Source organism: Ovis aries, chromosome 9 (genome assembly GCF_016772045.2).
Source record: "Ovis aries strain OAR_USU_Benz2616 breed Rambouillet chromosome 9, ARS-UI_Ramb_v3.0, whole genome shotgun sequence".
In the NCBI taxonomy this organism is placed as follows: domain Eukaryota; kingdom Metazoa; phylum Chordata; class Mammalia; order Artiodactyla; family Bovidae; genus Ovis; species Ovis aries.
Genome location: NC_056062.1, coordinates 33,578,710 through 33,597,440, shown reverse-complemented (window position 1 = coordinate 33,597,440; position 18,731 = coordinate 33,578,710). Strand labels below are relative to the sequence as shown.

General features: G+C 41.3%; 1 protein-coding gene across 2 annotated transcripts in view; it reads right to left on the bottom strand.

Moving 5' to 3' along the window:
- Positions 1-18,731, bottom strand: part of SNTG1 (syntrophin gamma 1) — a 408,779-nt gene that overhangs the window by 107,369 nt on the left and 282,679 nt on the right. For both annotated transcript variants that reach the window (XM_060393389.1, XM_027973279.3), the window contains exons 5-8: positions 16,103-16,159; positions 7,587-7,644; positions 6,947-6,990; positions 6,815-6,856 (exon numbers count right to left, since the gene is read on the bottom strand). In XM_060393389.1, coding sequence (XP_060249372.1) covers positions 6,815-6,856; positions 6,947-6,990; positions 7,587-7,644; positions 16,103-16,159 — 201 coding nt within the window. The remainder of the gene's footprint in view (positions 1-6,814; positions 6,857-6,946; positions 6,991-7,586; positions 7,645-16,102; positions 16,160-18,731) is intronic.

Genomic DNA, 18,731 nt, shown 5'->3' with positions numbered 1-18,731 from the left:
CTTGTAAACTAAATAAAATCTTACCATACAACCAGCAATATACCTCCTAAGTTATTTTCAAAGAGTTTAAAACTTAGGTCCACACAAAAACCTACATGCAAATATTTATAACAGCTTTATTCATAATCACTGTGAACTGGAAGTAAGCACAACATCCTCCAATGGGTAAACAGAGTTAAAGAAAAACTGTAGTGAAATTGCTTAATATTCCCTTGTCCAAACCCTCAAATATTATTTGGTGCACAAAAATAAATAAATCATTGAGAGCTAAATTACATGGATCATTCTTCAGTGACATTGCTAAGTGAAAGAAGCCAGTCTGAAAAGGCTACATTCTCTATGATTTCAACTGTATGACATTCTGGTGAAGGCAAACCTCTGCAGACAGTGAGATGGTTATTTCCAGAGGATCATTGGTGTGGGGGAGGGGGAATGGTTGACGAGGATATTTTAGGGATGTGGAACTCTTCTGCATGGTGTCATGATGGTGGCGACGCAATGCTGTGCACTTGTCAAAACTTGTAGAGTGTGCAGCAAAAGGTGAGTGAGCCTTGATGTGTGCAGACCTTTAAAGGAGTCATTTGGGAGGTTGAAGGATGTTAGGATGAAGAACAGAAGGCAACAAGATTGTGTTATCAGTGTCTGAAACCACTTCCCTGTAGGGCATGGGGGAGTGGAACTGACCTAAAACTAATGAAATCTAGAATACGAAAGGCAAAAAGGAAATGTACACCAATCCTCTACTGTCCTCATGGAGTTTGCCCACTGGTGAGTGGGTTAGCCATCCTGATCCTGCTGTACATATGTACTGGGTTAGAACAATTAAATCGACAGATGGCAGATGGTTCAGTTCAGTTCAGTTCAGTTCAGTCACTCAGTTGTGTCGGACTCTTTGTGACCCCATGAATTGCAGCACGCCAGGCCTCCCTGTCCATCACCAACTCCTGGAGTTCACTCAGACTCACGTCCATCAAGTCAGTGACGCCATACAGCCATCTCATCCTCGGTCGTCCCCTTCTCCTCCTGCCCCCAATCCCTCCCAGCATCAGAGTCTTTTCCAATGAGTCAACTCTTCTCATAAGGTGGCCAAAGTACTGGAGTTTCGGCTTTAGCATCATTCCTTCCAAAGAAATCCCAGGGTTGATCTCCTTCAGAATGGACTGGTTGGATCTCCTTGCAGTCCAAGGGACTCTCAAGAGTCTTCTCCAACACCACAGTTCAAAAGCATCAATTCTTCAGCGCTCAGCCTTCTTCACAGTCCAACTCTCACATCCATACATGACTACTGGAAAAACCATAGCCTTGACTAGATGGACCTTTGTTGGCAAAGTAATGTCTCTGCTTTTCAATATGCTATCTAGGTTGGTCATAACTTTCCTTCCAAGGAGTAAGCGTCTTTTAATTTCATGGCTGCAGTCACCATCTGCAGTGATTTTGGAGCCCCCCAAAATAAAGTCTGACACTGTTTCTACTGTTTCCCATCTATTTCCCATGAAGTGATGGGACCAGGTGCCATGATCTTCGTTTTCTGAATGTTGAGCTTTAACCCAACTGTTTCACTCTCCTCTTTCACTTTCATCAATGAGGCGGGTTACAGATAAGCAAAGGGAGGGGGCTAGTTCTAGTCGTTCATCTACGTGATGATGGCTTTCCTTGGAGGCAGCCATGTAGCGTCATGTTTAGCGTAACGTGGACATGGACATGGACATGTGTGAGTAGGTATGTGAGCACCTCGGCACACACACACACACACACACACACACTCACACACACACACTCACACATACACACTCACACAAGCCTCCTGTCCTGTGAGCCGAGGGGCCTCGGAGGCACAGCTGCTCCAGAGCAATGAGCACCCAGCTCCAAGAACACAGTTTCTCAGATGTTCTCCAACAAGGGAAAACAGGGCCTCTGGGAGAAATGGCTGATTCCTGGCTTGGCAGGAAATGTGCAAGATGCACCTAGAACAACTTTTAGTGCCACAAACTGAAAAAGTGCTAAAAAAAAAAAAACCAAAACCAAAACCAAAAACCGAAGTCCAAGGACTATTGCAAAGCAACACTAAAACCACTTGAAAAGAGCTTATAGCCCAGAGTACAAGGTCAAGGTCCACAACCCTTGCTGATCTATCAGAAAGATGGAATAAAGTTTAAACATTGAGGATAAACAGACAAATCTCCTGTGCAGCAGAATTCCAGGGAACGTAGACAGACAGCCCACCCTGTGAGAGAGAAGCATGTTACCACTGAGGGCGGGGTGTGCACAGCGACCCCCTTCCTCAGAGCAGAGCATGGGGGGAGCATGCGGGGCCTCAAGCAGAGAAAGCTGAAGCTCAGCCTCTGCCCACAGCTGGCCACTCGGTCAGGAAGGTGCGTACACGTGGTGAGACGGGATGAGGATGGGCTGTGCCTCTGTGGCCTTCCTCCTGAAACACAAACACCCAGTCTAGTTGCAAGAAAAACACCAGAAAACTCCCAGTTGAGACATATTGCACAAAACAGCTGAGCAATACTCCTCAAACCTGTGAGTGTTATCGAAAAAAGAAGCCCTGGAAACTATGACGGCCCGGAGGAGCCATAGGACACTTGACAACTCCCTGTGATGTGTAATCTGGCTTGGATCCTGGGACAGGAAAAGAAACATTGGGCAAAAACCAAAGAAATGAAATGAAGTACAGACCCCTGTTAATAGCCAGGTAGGGACTGGCTGAGAGTCTGTAGCCAGGAGGAAAATTAATTAACTTATCTCCTGTGCTGTCTCTATTCATAACCTAATTAGGGGACAGACCTGTGAGAAGGAACTCCTAAAGGTGTTAATGAGAACCTAAGGATGTAAAAAAAGGCAAGTTCTGGATATTTTATTGCTTTTCAAAATCAAAGAGTTCTGGATATTTTATTGCTTTTCAAAATTCACAGATTCAATAAACAATATTTCCCACATTTTTGCCTTTGCACTTAATATTTCCCAAACCAGTGGGAAATGTTAAAAGTTAAATTATTTCATGTGTGGCTTTAGTTGGTGGTAGCTGATACAAAGGAAAAAAGTCCAGTATAGTCATAGTCCTTGAGGAAAATATTAATCGGTTAGATCTTAAAACCTATTTCCAAACTGAGAACATACTGGGAATTGTCAGCAGTTAGGTAAAACATGGTGTGTAACTCAGTGACAAGTTAACCTTTTTGTCAAGGTCTAAATTGATCTGTAGTCCCAAGTCACATCCTGAATGTGTTTCTTGGTAACTCACAAAACCTCTCGTATATAAACTAATGCCTCATTTTCAGATGATGTGATATAAACCCTTGCAATGTCATTTTCTGATTGAGCTTAGAAGGTAAATGTTATTTTTATTCCAATGAAAATTTTGAATTAAGCACATATTATAACAATCAACATTATATTAAGCAATATTTTATGTTTCTCTTATCAAAATTTGATACCATTGCTTGAATGAATCCTTTAATTTACATAATTTGAGCTCCTCCTTCTGCTGTTGTAAAAATTACACACTCTGGTAGAGTTTGGTGCAAATTCACAAATTCAGAATTAGAGTGATAGTTATTTTCACTTCTAATTATCTAATGCTCTTTATGAGTAAGGTCATAACAACAAAGAGTGGATGAAACTCTTTTTTAGGACATGTATGTCTCAAAGTTGGTGCCTGGGCTAATCCTTTTTGATATGGAAACTGGGAGCTTTCCTTTCTTGATTTCTTGTATCAAGAGGCCTCCCAGGGTGGGGTGGGTACAGCCTGGAGTGGAGATCACTCACCCCAGCTGGCAACGTGAGAAACAGATGCAGAAGCCATGATGATCTGTTTCTAGGCATTTGGGTAAAGAACTCCATTAACACAATCCCCTGAGCACCCAGGGATGGGGAGGAGGGATCCCCACATACACAGGCCAGCCTATAGCACATCACAGAAGCCATGGCTTCCTGTAGAAGGCAGCTAAGAACGATGCTGCTTCTAACAGCAGTGATCTGTGCAGGTGAACAAGAGAGAATCAGGTGCACAAACAACCTACGGTCATACCTTCTCAGTTTCTTTCTAAATTAAGGACTCTGAGGCACTGACTGAGGCACTAAAACTATCCATACCTCTCAGCTTGTGGTGCCTTTTTCTGCCCCTGTAAGTCTGGTCTTAAACATTTAATTAAAATCAGCCCCACTGAGGTGTCAGTCAGTTTGCTTACTTAGATAATTGACAATGAAGATAAAAAGTTGCTGATCGCTGTTGCAAAGTGAAAGACTGGAACCAGGTTAAAAAAATCAGTATCTACATTTTAAAGCTGATAAGTTTAAACTTCTCAAAAGAATAAAAGCTTATTATAAAGGGCCACATACGATTTGCAATACAATCTCAAGTCCCTTTTCTTTGAAACAGAATAGACAAACAGCAATGCACCAGCCATGAAATGATATGCTGTACTTGCTCCTTGGAAGAAAAGCTGTGACAAACCTAGTAGCATACTAAAAAGCAGAGACATCAATTTTCTGACAAAGGATTGCATTGTCAAGTCTATGGTTTTTCCAGTAGTCATGCACGGATGTGAGAGTTGGACCATAAAGAAGGCTGAATGCCAAAGAATTGATGCTTCTGAATCATGGTGCTGGAGAAGACTCTTGAGAGTCCCTTGGACAGCAAGGAGGTCAAACCAGTCAATCCAAAAGGAAATAAACCCTGAATATTCATTGAAAGGACTGATGCTGAAGCTGAATCTCCAATACTTTGGCCAGCTAATGAGAAAACTGACTTGTTGGAAAAGACTTGTTGGAAACTTTCTTGCTGGGAAAGATTGAGGGCAGAAGAAGAAAATGGCAACAGAGAATGAGATGATTGGATGGCATCACTGTCTCAGTAGACATGAGTGTGAGCAAACACCAGGAGACAGTGAAGGACAGGTAAGCCTGGCGTGCTACAGTCCATGGAGTTGCAAAGAGTCGGACATGAATACTGAGCAACTGAACAACAATCACACATCTTTCAGGCCACTCTGATCTATTCAGTCAAAGCCCCACACAGTTCCTGTAAGCTCACTGCATGTCTCTGAAGAACAAATCACAAACCAGACACCACTGGTAGCATGTGTTTTTGGAAGAGAATGCACCTGTTCTTGCTCCCTGAACAATGAGTTTAACATCTCTCTGTACTTCTGAAAAAAAGACTAAAGTTAAAATAGCTCTGCTTACAGGGCTTTATTTGGAATTTACATATATTCAGAACAGAGCGGACTCTGCTGTGCTGATTCTCATTTGTCTAAAAGTTTGTTCTCAAATGTTGCTTTTCCCTGTATCCGTTTGATGTGGTGTAAGATCTGAAGTATATAAATTTTATGCGAGGCTCACCAGGGATGCCAAAGGGGACCAAGTAGGATTTTTGAAAGAGCAGAGGAGTGATGTAAAGGGACACTCCTTGTCCATCCCACGAAGAACCCTCCAGAACTCTGCTTGTGGAGCTGGAGCTTTTCAGACACTTGAAGCTGCCTTTTTGAGGTCTAAAATATGTAAATATGTCAGAAGAGTCTTCTCCAAGTAGCTGTTAGCAGAGGTGCCGCGTCCTCACAAACCAAATGGACTGAAGCTGTGAGAAGCCGAAGGCTCAGGGTATTTTCATTTTGTTTGACCCCTGAGTACAAACCTTTAAACATAATTTCTCCTCTCTCCTTTCCCATGTGAGCTGATATGGAAATTCAGTGAAGGTTCTATGAGTGTTATTGAATCAACCGTGAAAAACATTTCCCAAGCAACCGACACTGGCTGTTCTTTCTGGCATCATTTTTTTAAGTCCTCCCTCAGCCCCAAGGAAGCTCCTCCACCTCCCAGCTTCTCCCAAAGTGCTGATTAGAGGTTGCTGACATGAAACCACGGGGCTGGCTGATGAAAGACAAATTCCTGGGTCACCGACACCGAGTGAATTAGGACATCAGAGGCCTGGAATTCAGGTCTGCACATTTACCTACATCCAAGAAAATTCACAATAAACACTGCTGACCTTTCTCTGTAGCTGCTGAGTGCTAAACCAGAGCCTTGAGATCAACTATCTCTAAATGTTGTCTCTCTCTCACACACAGGCACACGTGCACACACACACACACACACACACACACACACACGTCTCTTAAGTCTCCTGCCAGTTTGAACCCTGGGTGGGGAAGATGCCCTGGAGAAGAAAATGGCAACAGACTCAGTATTCTTGTGTGGAGAAACCCAAGGACAAAGAAACCTGACGGGCTACAGTCCATAGGGTCACAAAGACTCAGAAAGGACTGAGCAACTGAGAATGTATAAGATTTCAAAAACTTTCTAAGATTTAGAGGTATATTTCACCTAGAGATATGCTTAGTGGACATGCTCTGGTGGTGGTCTAGTCACTCAGTCATGTCCGACTGTTGTGACACTGTGGACTGTAGCCCATCAGGCTCCTCTGTCCATGGGATTCTCTAGGCAAGAATACTGGCGTGGGTTGCCATTTCCTTCTGCAGGGGATCTTCCTGATTCAGGAATCGAACCCAGGTCTCCTGCATTGTAGGCAGATTCTTTACTGACTGAGCTACAAGGGAAAACTGTGGGGATTAATTGGGAAACATAGCAAATAGCCCTCCTTTAGTATTTCTTGAATTACATTTTGTTCTGGGTGATAGTCACTGATCTGTTTCTAATGAAAAACAAAACAAGTAAGAGATTATTTGAAAATCTGATATCACACAGGACCAGTTTCATATGTTCCTAATGAAAAAAGGAAGTTTTTATCAATGCCATAAATCATTTGCACATGGGGAAAATAACAATATTAGAAAAGGTAAAGAAGACTCACCACTTCTTCATGTCTGCATTTTCTCACATTAATCCCATTTATCTGCAATGGAAAGTGAGAGAGAATTTGAAGAGCATACTGTGAACTGACTGTATCTTGGTGACACATGGAAAATAATGGTAAAATGTATACCTGGAGAATTGCGTCCCCAATAAACAGCAGTCCTGACAGTTCAGCTGTGAATGGAGAAGGAGAATTGGCTATGCCTTGTCTACTTTCTTCACACAGAAGTAAGAATTCTTAATTCAATAAAGCCAAAACTGATTGAGGGCAAAAGCAAAGATGGAGGAGGATTAAAGGACAAAGTAATTAAAGGAAAAAGTAAAATGGTCTATAAGGGTAGCATCTTAAAAGATCCACAAGCAATGGCAATTTCCAAAAATAATCATATGATTCAGCTCAAGTACTGAAACACATGCTGAGACACTTCCATTTAATCCCATCATTTCAGATCTTACAGTCTGGAAGGACTAAATGTTTTCATGTTCCTATAAGTTTAAGGTGTCTATGAAAATGTCTAGATCTGGACAGTCAATCCATTGACAATAGAATCAGTTCCATGTTTCTTTTAAAGACCAGCCTGCCCCACCGCAGGGGGCTGGGTGTGGATAAGGGTCTGAAACTCCATAGTTAGAACCAGCCACATGTGGCCTGGTCGTGGGAACTGGACTGAGAGATTTCGTACAATCTCCTGGTTCTGAACTACAGCCTTGCTCCTCAGAACTGTGACTCACTCAGGAAGCAACCGTAGGACACCCTCTGAACAATTTACCTCTCTGCTCCTTCGAGATTTTTGAAACCACAACTGGAATGTTATGTTCCGCTCCCCCCTGGAAAGAAAAAAATCACACGTTTTCACCTTTTAATCTCAAAATAATAAAAACTCAGCTTTTTGTTCAGAAACTATACAGGTCAAGGATAGCAGGTGAACAGACACTAAATAGAATTTAAATAAACTCATGGAATCGCTCTATCAAGGAGACTGTGCTCCCAAGAAGCTCATCTGTTTATAATTTCACTGCGACATCCAAGAATTAATAATAGTTGACTTTGAAAATTTTAATTTTTTAAGATTAATATGGTGATGCCTTAAGAAGACATTTCCTCCAATGACCAGCCACGCTATCCATTGAAGAAACTCTTATTTCGGGTTCCAAACAGCAGACAATTATGCATTTCCATTATCTGGCTCAGCTGCTTTATGCTGAGAACCGAGCAATGGCCCGTTGGAATGCTAAGTGGCTAGACAGACCTCTGCCTGCATAAACTGGACAAAAAGCACAGTGTGCATATGCTTAATGGAGGGGGCGAGGTCATCAGTATTATATGGAAGCATATACTAAAGAACAAGCCTGCAAGAATAATGCAGTAGTGCTTTGGCTAACGGACCAAATGAGATAGGAAAAAATACAGAAAAATAAGTAACTGAACTTATGTGGAAGAAAATAAATTCCTAAAGTAACTGTATGAATTACAGTTTTATGTAACAGAGTTGAGAAGGTTGAAAGCAATAGTTTAAAAATCAAGTAAGTTCATTAAACAGTACAATTTCACATAGAAGGTAAGGATGGCACTTTTAATGTGGGTAGTTCAAAAGAAGATCTAAATTCCACTGGGGCTTCTGCAGCTTCAGAATAAGTAAATCCCTAAGCCTTTCTCCCTTCAAGGGCAAAAATTATTTTAGAATAGACAATTTTCCCCATGAATGTCCATTTTTAGCACCGAGTTTCAATAAACTTAAAAATAAGATAGACAATGCACACATGCTGTTGAGTTAGATTCTTGCAGCCCCATGGACTGTAGCACCAGGCTCCTCTGTCCAAGGGATGGATTTCCCAGGCAAGAACACCAGAGTGGGTTGCCGTTTCCTCTTCAGGGGACCCTCCTGACCCAGGTATCGAACCTGCGTCTCCTGCATTGGCAGGCAGATCCTTTACCACTGAGCCACCTGGAAAGCCCAAGAGAGGCGATAGTCGAGAAAAGCACTGACTATGAAATTTTTCTTGACAAGTAGTCCTTTCTGCTTCGGGGGGATTAGGAAGAGATGTGATAAACAAATATTGGAATCTGCCTTACCCAGGGTGAAATTCAAACCCACCCATCAGTCCCCTGTTTTCACCACATCTCACCGAGCAGACACTCACCCCCCACCCACAGCAGTTCTGGGCAGAGTCTCTGGTGTGAGCTTCCTCGGCTCTGGGTCCTGCTTTTGCCTCCTGGTCTGTGTCACGGTGCCCTGATCCTGTCCAGGACAATCCTCACATGATCAGAGCCCAGGACTGTGACAGAGGGCACAGTGCACATGTGTGCTTCCAGAGGACAGGAAACCCCAAAGGATCAGGACCAAAGGAGCTTCATGTGTAGGGCTAGGGCTCTGGATTCCCCAGGCCTGCATTCTGTTCTATCTTCTCCTATTATATTCATCAGCTTCTCCTCTTCTACTGTCCTCTTCATTTCCTACATTCACCATGCATTTCCTTTCTCCTTCCCTTGTCCCCAACCACAGAGTAAGTTCTGCAATGGCGACGGACTTATTTATGTATTTGTCTTGGCTATTTGGTTTGGCTATTTGTTTCCTGCTTGTGTGCACATGCTAGGTGCTTCAGTCATGTCCCTTTCCTTGCAACCCCATGAATTGTAGCCCACCAGGCTGCTCTGTCCATGAGATTCTTCAGGCAAGAACACTGGAGTAGGTTACTTTGCCCTACTCCAGGTTATTTTCCTAACCTAGGGATCAAATTTGTTTCCTACATTGAGGTAATATCTGTGCCTGGAATAATATGCTTTCTTAAGCTTTGAAATGTTTGTTGAATGAATAAGTGAAACAATGAACTCTAAAGCTTTCTCAGACCTAAAATTTTTCACTCTTGAAAATACTTTGCAGAAAGATTTTGAGTAGAAACTAAGAAGGTGAACAATGGAATCAAAGGTATATGGTTACAGATAGTTCCTAGAGATACTTCAAAAATGGGAAAAATTTTCAGAATACATCTCCATTTCTTAGAAGAAAATGCTGATTAAAACAAAGCATACAGTGATGAAGTTTTATGTGACATAAAGAGAGAAAACAGACCCATCCAGATATGGTTCTGGTGTTGGGGGCAGAGGAGAACCCTATGCATGTCACTCTAGGCCGGCAGCTGGCGTCGTAGCACTCTCCTTCAGCTGTGTTTGCTTCTGGCAGTCTTCTCTCCTCGCAGCACTGAATTCAAAGGTTTTCTTGATGCTCGGGTGTTAAGCGCAGGCTACCACAGTAGGAAAGTGGGAAGCCTATCCCAGGTTTGGTCTAGAGGTACCAGTTTTCTGAGGGTCAACTCAGCTATCCATCCTTCCCTCAATACCTGAGACTTACTACTATCTTTTAATAATAGGGTATAACTAACCCCTGTTTGGTCAACATTTTTCTTTTATATGTAAAATTGCTTCTGAAATTCCAATGATTTGAATCCAAAATTTTTACTATTTTTTAAATCAGATATTTGAGGCTCTGAGATAATTTTAAAGCTAATTGAAAGAGATCACTTTATTAATTGATTAGAGAGAGATTTTTAAGACAAAAGTCAGAAGATACAGTTGGAACTGAAGATCACTGTGCCTTCATTTATTTAATGAAATGTGAGAGCAGTCCAGCTTTATCAAAGTAAATTAGATTTAGCTCTGGACCTAACTAGGGAGATTCAAAACCTTCCAGCCAGAAAGCAGATAACATAACTCCCCCTGTTTACAATTGGTGACAGGCTTCACATTGTACGTGGGATAAAAGCCAAGGTCCAGTGACCTCAGCCTCCCCTCTGCTTTATCCTGCACCTTTGTCCTTGTCCGCAAGCATGACCCCTTGGCCCCCAGTGCTTTTCCCCTTGACCCTTAGCCAGGTGTAAGGTTAAGACTCTGCTCACACACAGCCAGAGTCCTTCCATCAGCCTCTGTGCACATGCCCTGGGCCATGCCTGGGACCACATTTCTCTGCATGACACTTTGAACAGTGTCTCCTTTCCCTCCATAATATGAAGGACCTGAGGTCAGGGCAGATTGCCTTCATCATCTCTCCCCGACCTACCCTGAGGCCGGTCAGGCTGCAAGGCTTTTGGCCATGGTTTATAGAAAGTAAATGAATTACTCGAGCTCGGTTGATCCAGGGTAAAATGAAATTAGAAAAAGTGAGGTGACAATCTAAAGTGCATCCCAGAAAATATTAAAAAGTACACCACTCAGTTTTGAGAGAGCCTTTTCACAAAGGATAATCAATTCTATAGCTAGTTCTATAGTTACCAGGATATAAGGCCTCAGCTAAAGCATTTTGAGCTTGAGACTATACAGTGATTTTCCAGTATAACCGTGAAATTCCACTAAACCAAACTCAGTTATGTTTTTAATAACACTGGGAATCTTGCCAAATAAATCCTTTCAACTCAATCTTTTCATTACAATCAATCAGTCATATTCTGGGTTCCAGAAAGAAAAATAATATATTTCAACATTACAGATCCATTCAGAGAAAGGAGAATACTTGTAAACAGAAAATCACAGACAGTCGACAGGAACAGGAGAAGCACCTAAAGGAACATCAATTTGAGAACATGGACAATGTTCTTATTCATCTGAATGCGGTGCTGATCTGCCAAAACCACTCAGCTTAGCTATGGGAAAGTTAATGGTCTTTCCCACATGATTTATGATTGCCTTCCTATGGAAATTCAGAGTAGGGAATCTGTAGGGGCAGAGAGCAGACTGCTGGCTGCCTGGAGCTGAGACAGAGTGGGGGGCGGTGGCTGAAAGCTACGGGTTTCTTCTTCAATTGATGAAACTGTTCTAAAACTGACTTAGTGAGAAGTGCACACATCTGTGAACATAATAAAAACCACTGACTTGTACACTTTAAGTTGGTAGATTGTATGGTATGTGAACTACAACTCAATAAGTTAGTTAATTTAGAAAATCATCCTTTGAATGATAATTCATCGGTGATTTTACCTGGCCCTTGGAACTAGTGCACACTCTCTAACTGAGCTCGACTACCTGCCCCGCCACCTTCCTGTTTCTGTGGTGCAGAGGTACGTATCCCTGTTGACACTGGTGGAGACAGAAGCCTCAAAGAGTGAGAACCGGGCAAAGTGAGCAAATGAATGCAAATATGTGTGTGCTTGTAGCAATACTTGGTATCTACAGACTTTTGCCTGAAATCACTAATAAATTAAAATGCAGACATTTATGACAACTACTATGAAGATGCACATGTTTATTTGGTGAATCTGATACAATTAATACCCAGTCCTTGATGTTAGGAAATTGTTTGCTTGCTGCTGGACATTTCAATCCATCTATTTCAGTTGTAAGTAAACCAGAAGGCGAATAACTTAGAGAGGAAGCATTGTTGTTTTCAAATAGAGAGCACAGCAATAATTTCGTGCTGGTTGTACAGCTAGAGAGTATATTTATTGGGAGTCAGGACTCTGTCATCAGCTTTGATGGGGGTTGAGGTACAGCTGTGCCTGTTACAGCAAATGGGTAAATAACCTAACCTCTTAATACTTAATCTTGTTGTCTATAGAGGTCCAACAACAGCTGTCGACTTTCTGGACACAGAATATATTTAGCTCAGAATCTGGCAGTTCAAGAGCGGTTAATAATTAGAAATTATTGTTTATAAATGATAAGATTTTAATGGTAATAACACTTAGAATTTCACATTGCTACAAAGTTCAAAATTTCAGATAGAAATCTTATCTTTGATCACAAACGTTTCCTTGATCCATCAACTTACTATTTAGGTAAAAAAAGCTGAGTCTTTTGAAAAATGCCCCATAAGACATCTTTCTAGTAATAATATTCAAAACACTCTTTCTCTAAAAGGTGATCCTTTTAATCACAATGACTTAATGATTTAATAATCACTTTATAATCATTTAATGATCATTTATGATTTAATAATATGCAAATGGATGGTATTGCACTTTAAGAGATAAACAGAAGAAAAATTAAAGTCTGACGAGGTCAAGATGACAGCTTTCTTTAAGGTGATTATACGGTGATTTTTAAAAGCAGAATGGGGCAAAATGCAAGGCTACTCCCTGGGGGAGAAACACCGGTGATTACTGGGGATATAATGTGGAGACCATTACATTATTTTTAGAAATGCAAGTATCTGGATGGTCCAGATAAAAGAAAGAACCCAAAGATGCAGTAGGACCAGTAGTAACCTGGACTGGAACCAGAGGCCATGTGAAGATCAGTGTGGACGGCGGCACCTGCAGAGAAGCTGAGGGTATAACTCAGGTGGATGCAGGAACCTGAGCCCTTCAGAAAAGTGGCTTCAGGCTGAGAACCCAGGAAAGCAGGGGATTGTAAGAGGAGAGTTAAGTGATTCTATGTCCAGCTTTTTACTGAAATCTAAAAATACAATTAGAAGAGCTTGGCATTTTACTGAGAGGCAAACAAAAACAAAAACTAATACAAGGGGAAAACACCCAAGTTTGTGAATTCTGAGAGATATTTTAATTAAGGAAGACTGTTGGTCTTGGAAGCTGCTATGAAGAATTCCAAAGAACGGCCAGAAAAAAAGATCCAAAATTATAGCAGATATGGGAATTACTCTAAAAAGCAGTATGAGAGTGAAGATGATGTAAAAGGAAGGGTGGGAGCACAGAGGGCAAGAGAGTGCACCCCACACAGACCCTGGGAGCACTTCGCCGAGGGGGCAAGTCTAAGGCCTGCAGGCGGGCGCATTCCTCTCTGCTCTCAGCTCACCTTAGGGTCTGGGGGTGAACTGTGGTTTGGAGATGCAGGGCTGGGCCAGGTGTAAACGTGTGTGCCCACACCTCCAGAGTTCATCCCACTGCACCCTGGGTCAGCCACTCGACTTGTCGAGTTGGGAGATAAGCAAACAAATGGGCAACATTAAAATATGAATTCTGCTTTTTTGGCCAGAATACTTTCTTCAGCTGCCCCTTATGTTTAATTCTCAGATGCAAAGGAAATAGTTCACATAGATAATCACAGTAGGTTTACCCAATTTACAGGGTAAAGGAATTTGCATAAAATGTTGCCATTTAAAATAATTGAATGAATAATAAAAAATTACATTTTGAAGTACCTTAACAGAATGATAGTTTAAAATCATTTTTTTAATGTAGAAAAGCAAGAGTCAGTGGTAAGTACTGAGAAACCTAAAGTAGAAAACCCTAAAAGGAAAGTTTTCAGGCTGAATGGACAATATTCTAAATAAAAATATTGATGTTTTTTATTTCTGGTTGGCTGGTTTGTCAGAAGAATTATAAAATAATTTCATATTTTTGTCAAATCTCCTAATATATGGCACCAATCACAATTCAAATATTGCTTCTGTAGCCTATATCTTCAATAGAAAATATATACTTATTTGATTTAGAAAATAACTCTATTACACATATAAGAGTTTTGTTTTTGCTGAAATAATGTAAATATTAAACTGAAATGATTTACTGGCAAAATTCTTCAGGTTTTGTCTAGGCTTAAATGTGATATTTCAGTAAAATGAGTAACGCTGTATTACTGGGTTTAACTCTAAGTGGAAATTGAACAAAAAGAGAAGAACATTTCCATCCTGCACAGAATTCACACAGCTCCACTATCAGAAACATCAGTGCTGATGTCAGATGAAACCGCTGTCATGAATGGATTTCAGCCACTTTCAGCTGATGTTCTCTTTTCAAGGACAACATCTTCAGTGGTATCTTTAGATCCATCATGACAATCTTAATACATATGGGAAAAAAAAAAAAGACAACAACAAGAAAACTTGCCTCTGTTTATTCTCACTGCCTCATTTCCACACCTTATAATTTGTCCTACGTCTCTCCTGGGCCTTAGTTGATGATAAAGTGAAAGTAAAAAATATATCTTAAAATTAAGATTTTAGATAGAAATACTCTCATCGCTTGACAAGATCATGCTATTCCACACTGATCAGATTTTTGAATCATTTTCATAATGTAGCTAGAGCTGATGTTCGCCAAGCTTAGAGTTCTACTTTCCAAGCACCTATACTTTGAGTTGTGTTAAAATTTCATGAAATGTACACCTGAGATGTATGGCTTTCACCCAACACAGGCGAAGTATCTAACCCAACAACCAAGATAAAGTTACATTCCATTGATCTCTGCACAGATGTGGGTTTATGAAGGGCATTTAAAAATCACTGAGGTAATTTTTTCAATATTTATGTAATTTTCCATCCTTTTAAAATGTATACTTTGTTTCAATGATGTTAAATTGCAGATGTGTTACATGTTTAATAACCAACAACACACAGGAAAAAAAAGCCTTTAAAATATGATAATGAATGGAACAGGAGAGAGATGGTCAATTTTAAAAATAATTCAGAAGTTAAAATCTTGAGTCTTCCTGCATATTTGGCACTAGGACATGAGGTTTTCAATTTCTTAAACAAAAAAAAAAAAGAAAACTGAACAGAAGAAAAAGACAACTAGAATCAAACCAATATTTAACTTACTATCAGACCTTATATGAACCTGACGCACATCTTGGCTCCTTCTTTCACTGACAGCCCAGATTTTTCTGCTCTGACTGGTTATAAGATATGCACACTTGAAGCCTGTACTTGAAATTCTAGATGAAATCACATAAAGAAAATTAATGAGCTGCATTCAATTTCAGGTAAGGTAAACATCCCAAATGGGGCTTCCCTGGTAGCTCAGATGGTAAAGAATCTGCTTGCCGTTCAGTAGATCTGGGTTCAATCTCTGGGTGAGGAAGATCCCCTGGAGGAGGGCATGGCAACCCAGTCTAGTATTCTTGCCTGGAGAATTCTGTGGTCAGGGGAGCCTGGTGGACCACAATCCATGTGGCCAAAAGAGTTACACATGACTGAGCAACTCCAAAATACTTTTCTAAAATTTCTAAATCCAAAGGTGGCTAAGATTTTGAGAGCCTATTTATTTTGCATCTAAGTGCAAATACTGAGTTTTCTATAGTTTTCTAATTATCAATGAGCAAAAAGTTAAAGGGCTTTCCTGATGGTTCAGCAGTAAAGAATCTGCCTGCAATGCAAGACATACAGGAGATGTAGGTTCGACCCCTGGGTTGGGAAGATTCCCTGGAGAAGGAAATGGCAACCCACTCCAGTATTCCTACCTGGAGAATCCCATGGACAAAGGAGCCTGGTGGGCTACAGTCCATGGGGTTGCAAAGAGTCGGACACGACAGCACAAGCACAATAGCACAAAGAATTAAAGTTCACAGAAATGCAGGCGTTAAGCACATGCTCTATAGGACAGATGGAGAGACAGCTACCTTGATGCTCAGTCCAAATCCTCCCACGGCCTGTCTCCGAATGGTCACTGTTCTCTCCTGAAAGACAGGTTGAAGAGTGGTTAGCACTTCCTGCCACTGCACCTGCACACCATCTTCCTCCTCTGGGTTTTGCGCTTGTCCTTCAAGAGAAAGAACATTTTGTGACAGCATAAAGGCTCCAGGTTTCACAATAAATGGAGTCTTTTGGAATTTTTAAATCAAAGTCTAACCATTTGTTAATCTGATTTTGGTGTTGACCATCTGGTGATGTCCATGTGTAGAGTCTTCTCTTGTGTGGTTGGAAGAGGGTGTTTGATGGAGAAGCTCTATACAGTCAACAAAAACAAGATCAGGATGTGACTGTGGCTCAGATCATGAACTCCTTATTACCAAATTCAGACTTAAACTGAAGAAAGTAGGGAAAACCACTAGACCATTCAGGTATGACCTAAATCAAATCCCTTATGATTATACAGTGGAAGTGAGAAATAGATTTAAGGGACTAGATCTGATAGATAGAGTGCCTGATGAACTATGGACTGAGGTTCGTGATATTATACAGGAGACAGGGATCAAGACCATCCCCATGGAAAAGAAATGCAAAAAAGCAAAATGGCTGTCTGGGGAGGGCTTACAAATAGCTGTGAAAAGAAGAGAAGCAAAAGCAAAGGAGAAAAGGAAAGATATAAGCATCTGAATGCCGAGTTCCAAAGAATAGCAAGAAGAGATAAGAAAGCCTTCCTCAGCAATCAATGCAAAGAAATAGAGGAAAACAACAGAATGGGAAAGACTAGATCACTTCAAGAAAATCAGAGATCGCAAGGGAACATTTCATGCAAAGATGGGCTCGATAAAGGACAGAAATGGTGTGGACCTAACAGAAGCAGAAGATATTAAGAAGAGGTGGCAAGAATACACAGAAGAACTGTACAAAAAGCTTCCAACCCAGAAAATCACGATGGTGTGATCACTCACCTAGAGCCAGACATCCTGGAATGTGAAGTCAAGTGGGCCTTAGAAAGCATCACTATGAACAAAGCTAGTGGAGGTGATGGAATCCCAGTTGAGCTATTTCAACTCCTAAAAGATGATGCTATGAAAGTGCTACACTCAATATGCTAGCAAATTTGGAAAACTCAGCAGTGGCCACAGGACTGGAAGAGGTCAGTTTTCATTCAAATCCCAAAGAAAGGCAATAGCAAAGAATGCTCAAACTACCACACAATTGCACTCATCTCACACGGTAGTAAAGTATGCTTAAAATTCTCCAAGCCAGGCTTCAGCAATACGTGAACCGTGAACTTCTAGATGTTCAAGCTGGTTTTAGAAAAGGCAGAGGAACCAGAGATCAAATTGCCAACATCTGCTGGATCATCAAAAAAGCAAGAGAGTTCCAGAAAAACATCTATTTCTGCTTTCTTGACTATGCCAAAGCCTTTGACTGTTTGGATCACAATAAACTGTGGAAAATTCTGAAAGAGATGGGAATACCAGACCACCTGACCTGCCTCTTGAGAAACCTATATGCAGGTCAGGAAGCAACAGTTAGAACTGGACATGGAACAACAGACTGGTTCCAAATCGGAAAAGGAGTACGTCAAGGCTGTATATTGTCACCCTGCTTATTTAACTTACATGCAGAGTACATGATGAGAAACGCTGGGCTGGAAGAAGCACAAGCTGGAATCAAGATTGCTGGGAGAAATATCAATCACTTCAGATATGCAGATGACACCACCCTTATGGCAGAAAGTGAAGAGGAACTCAAAAGCCTCTTGATGAAAGTGAAAGTGGAGAGTGAAAAAGTTGACTTAAAGCTCAACATTCAGAAAATGAAGATCACGGCATCTGGTCCCATCACTTCATGGCAAATAGATGGGGAAACCTTAGAAACAGTGTCAGACTTTATTTTTTGGGGCTCCAAAATCACTGCAGATGGTGATTGCAGCCATGAAATTAAAAGACCCTTACTCCTTGGCAAAAAAGTTATGACCAACCTAGATAGCATGTTGAAGAGCAGAGACATTACTTTGCCAACAAAGATCCGTCTAGTCAAGGCTACGGTTTTCCAGTGGTCATGTATAGATTTGAGAGTTGGACTGTGAAGAAAGCTGAGCACCGAAGAATTGATGCTTTTGAACTGTGGTGTTGGTATAAGACTCTTTTGGGAACGCATGTACACCCGTGGTGGATTCATGTCAATGTATGGCAAAACCAATACAGTATTGTAAAGTAAAATAAAGTAAAAAAAAAAAAAGACTCTTGAGAGTCCCTTGGACTGCAAGGAGACCCTACCAGTCCATTCTGAAGGAGATCAGCTCTGGGATTTCTTTGGAAGGAATGATGTTAAAGCTGAAACTCCAGTACTTTGGCCACCTCATGCGAAGGGTTGACTCATTGGAAAAGACTCTGATTCTGGGAGGGATTGGGGGCAGGAGGAGAGGGGGATGACAGAGGATGAGATGGCTGGATGGCTCCATTGACTCAATGGACGTGAGTCTGGGTGAACTCCGGGAGTTGGTGAAGGACAGGGAGGCCTGGCGTGCTGCGATACATGGGGTCGCAAAGAGTCTGATACGACTGAGCCACTGAACTGAACTGAACTGAACTGAACCATTTGTCATAATAA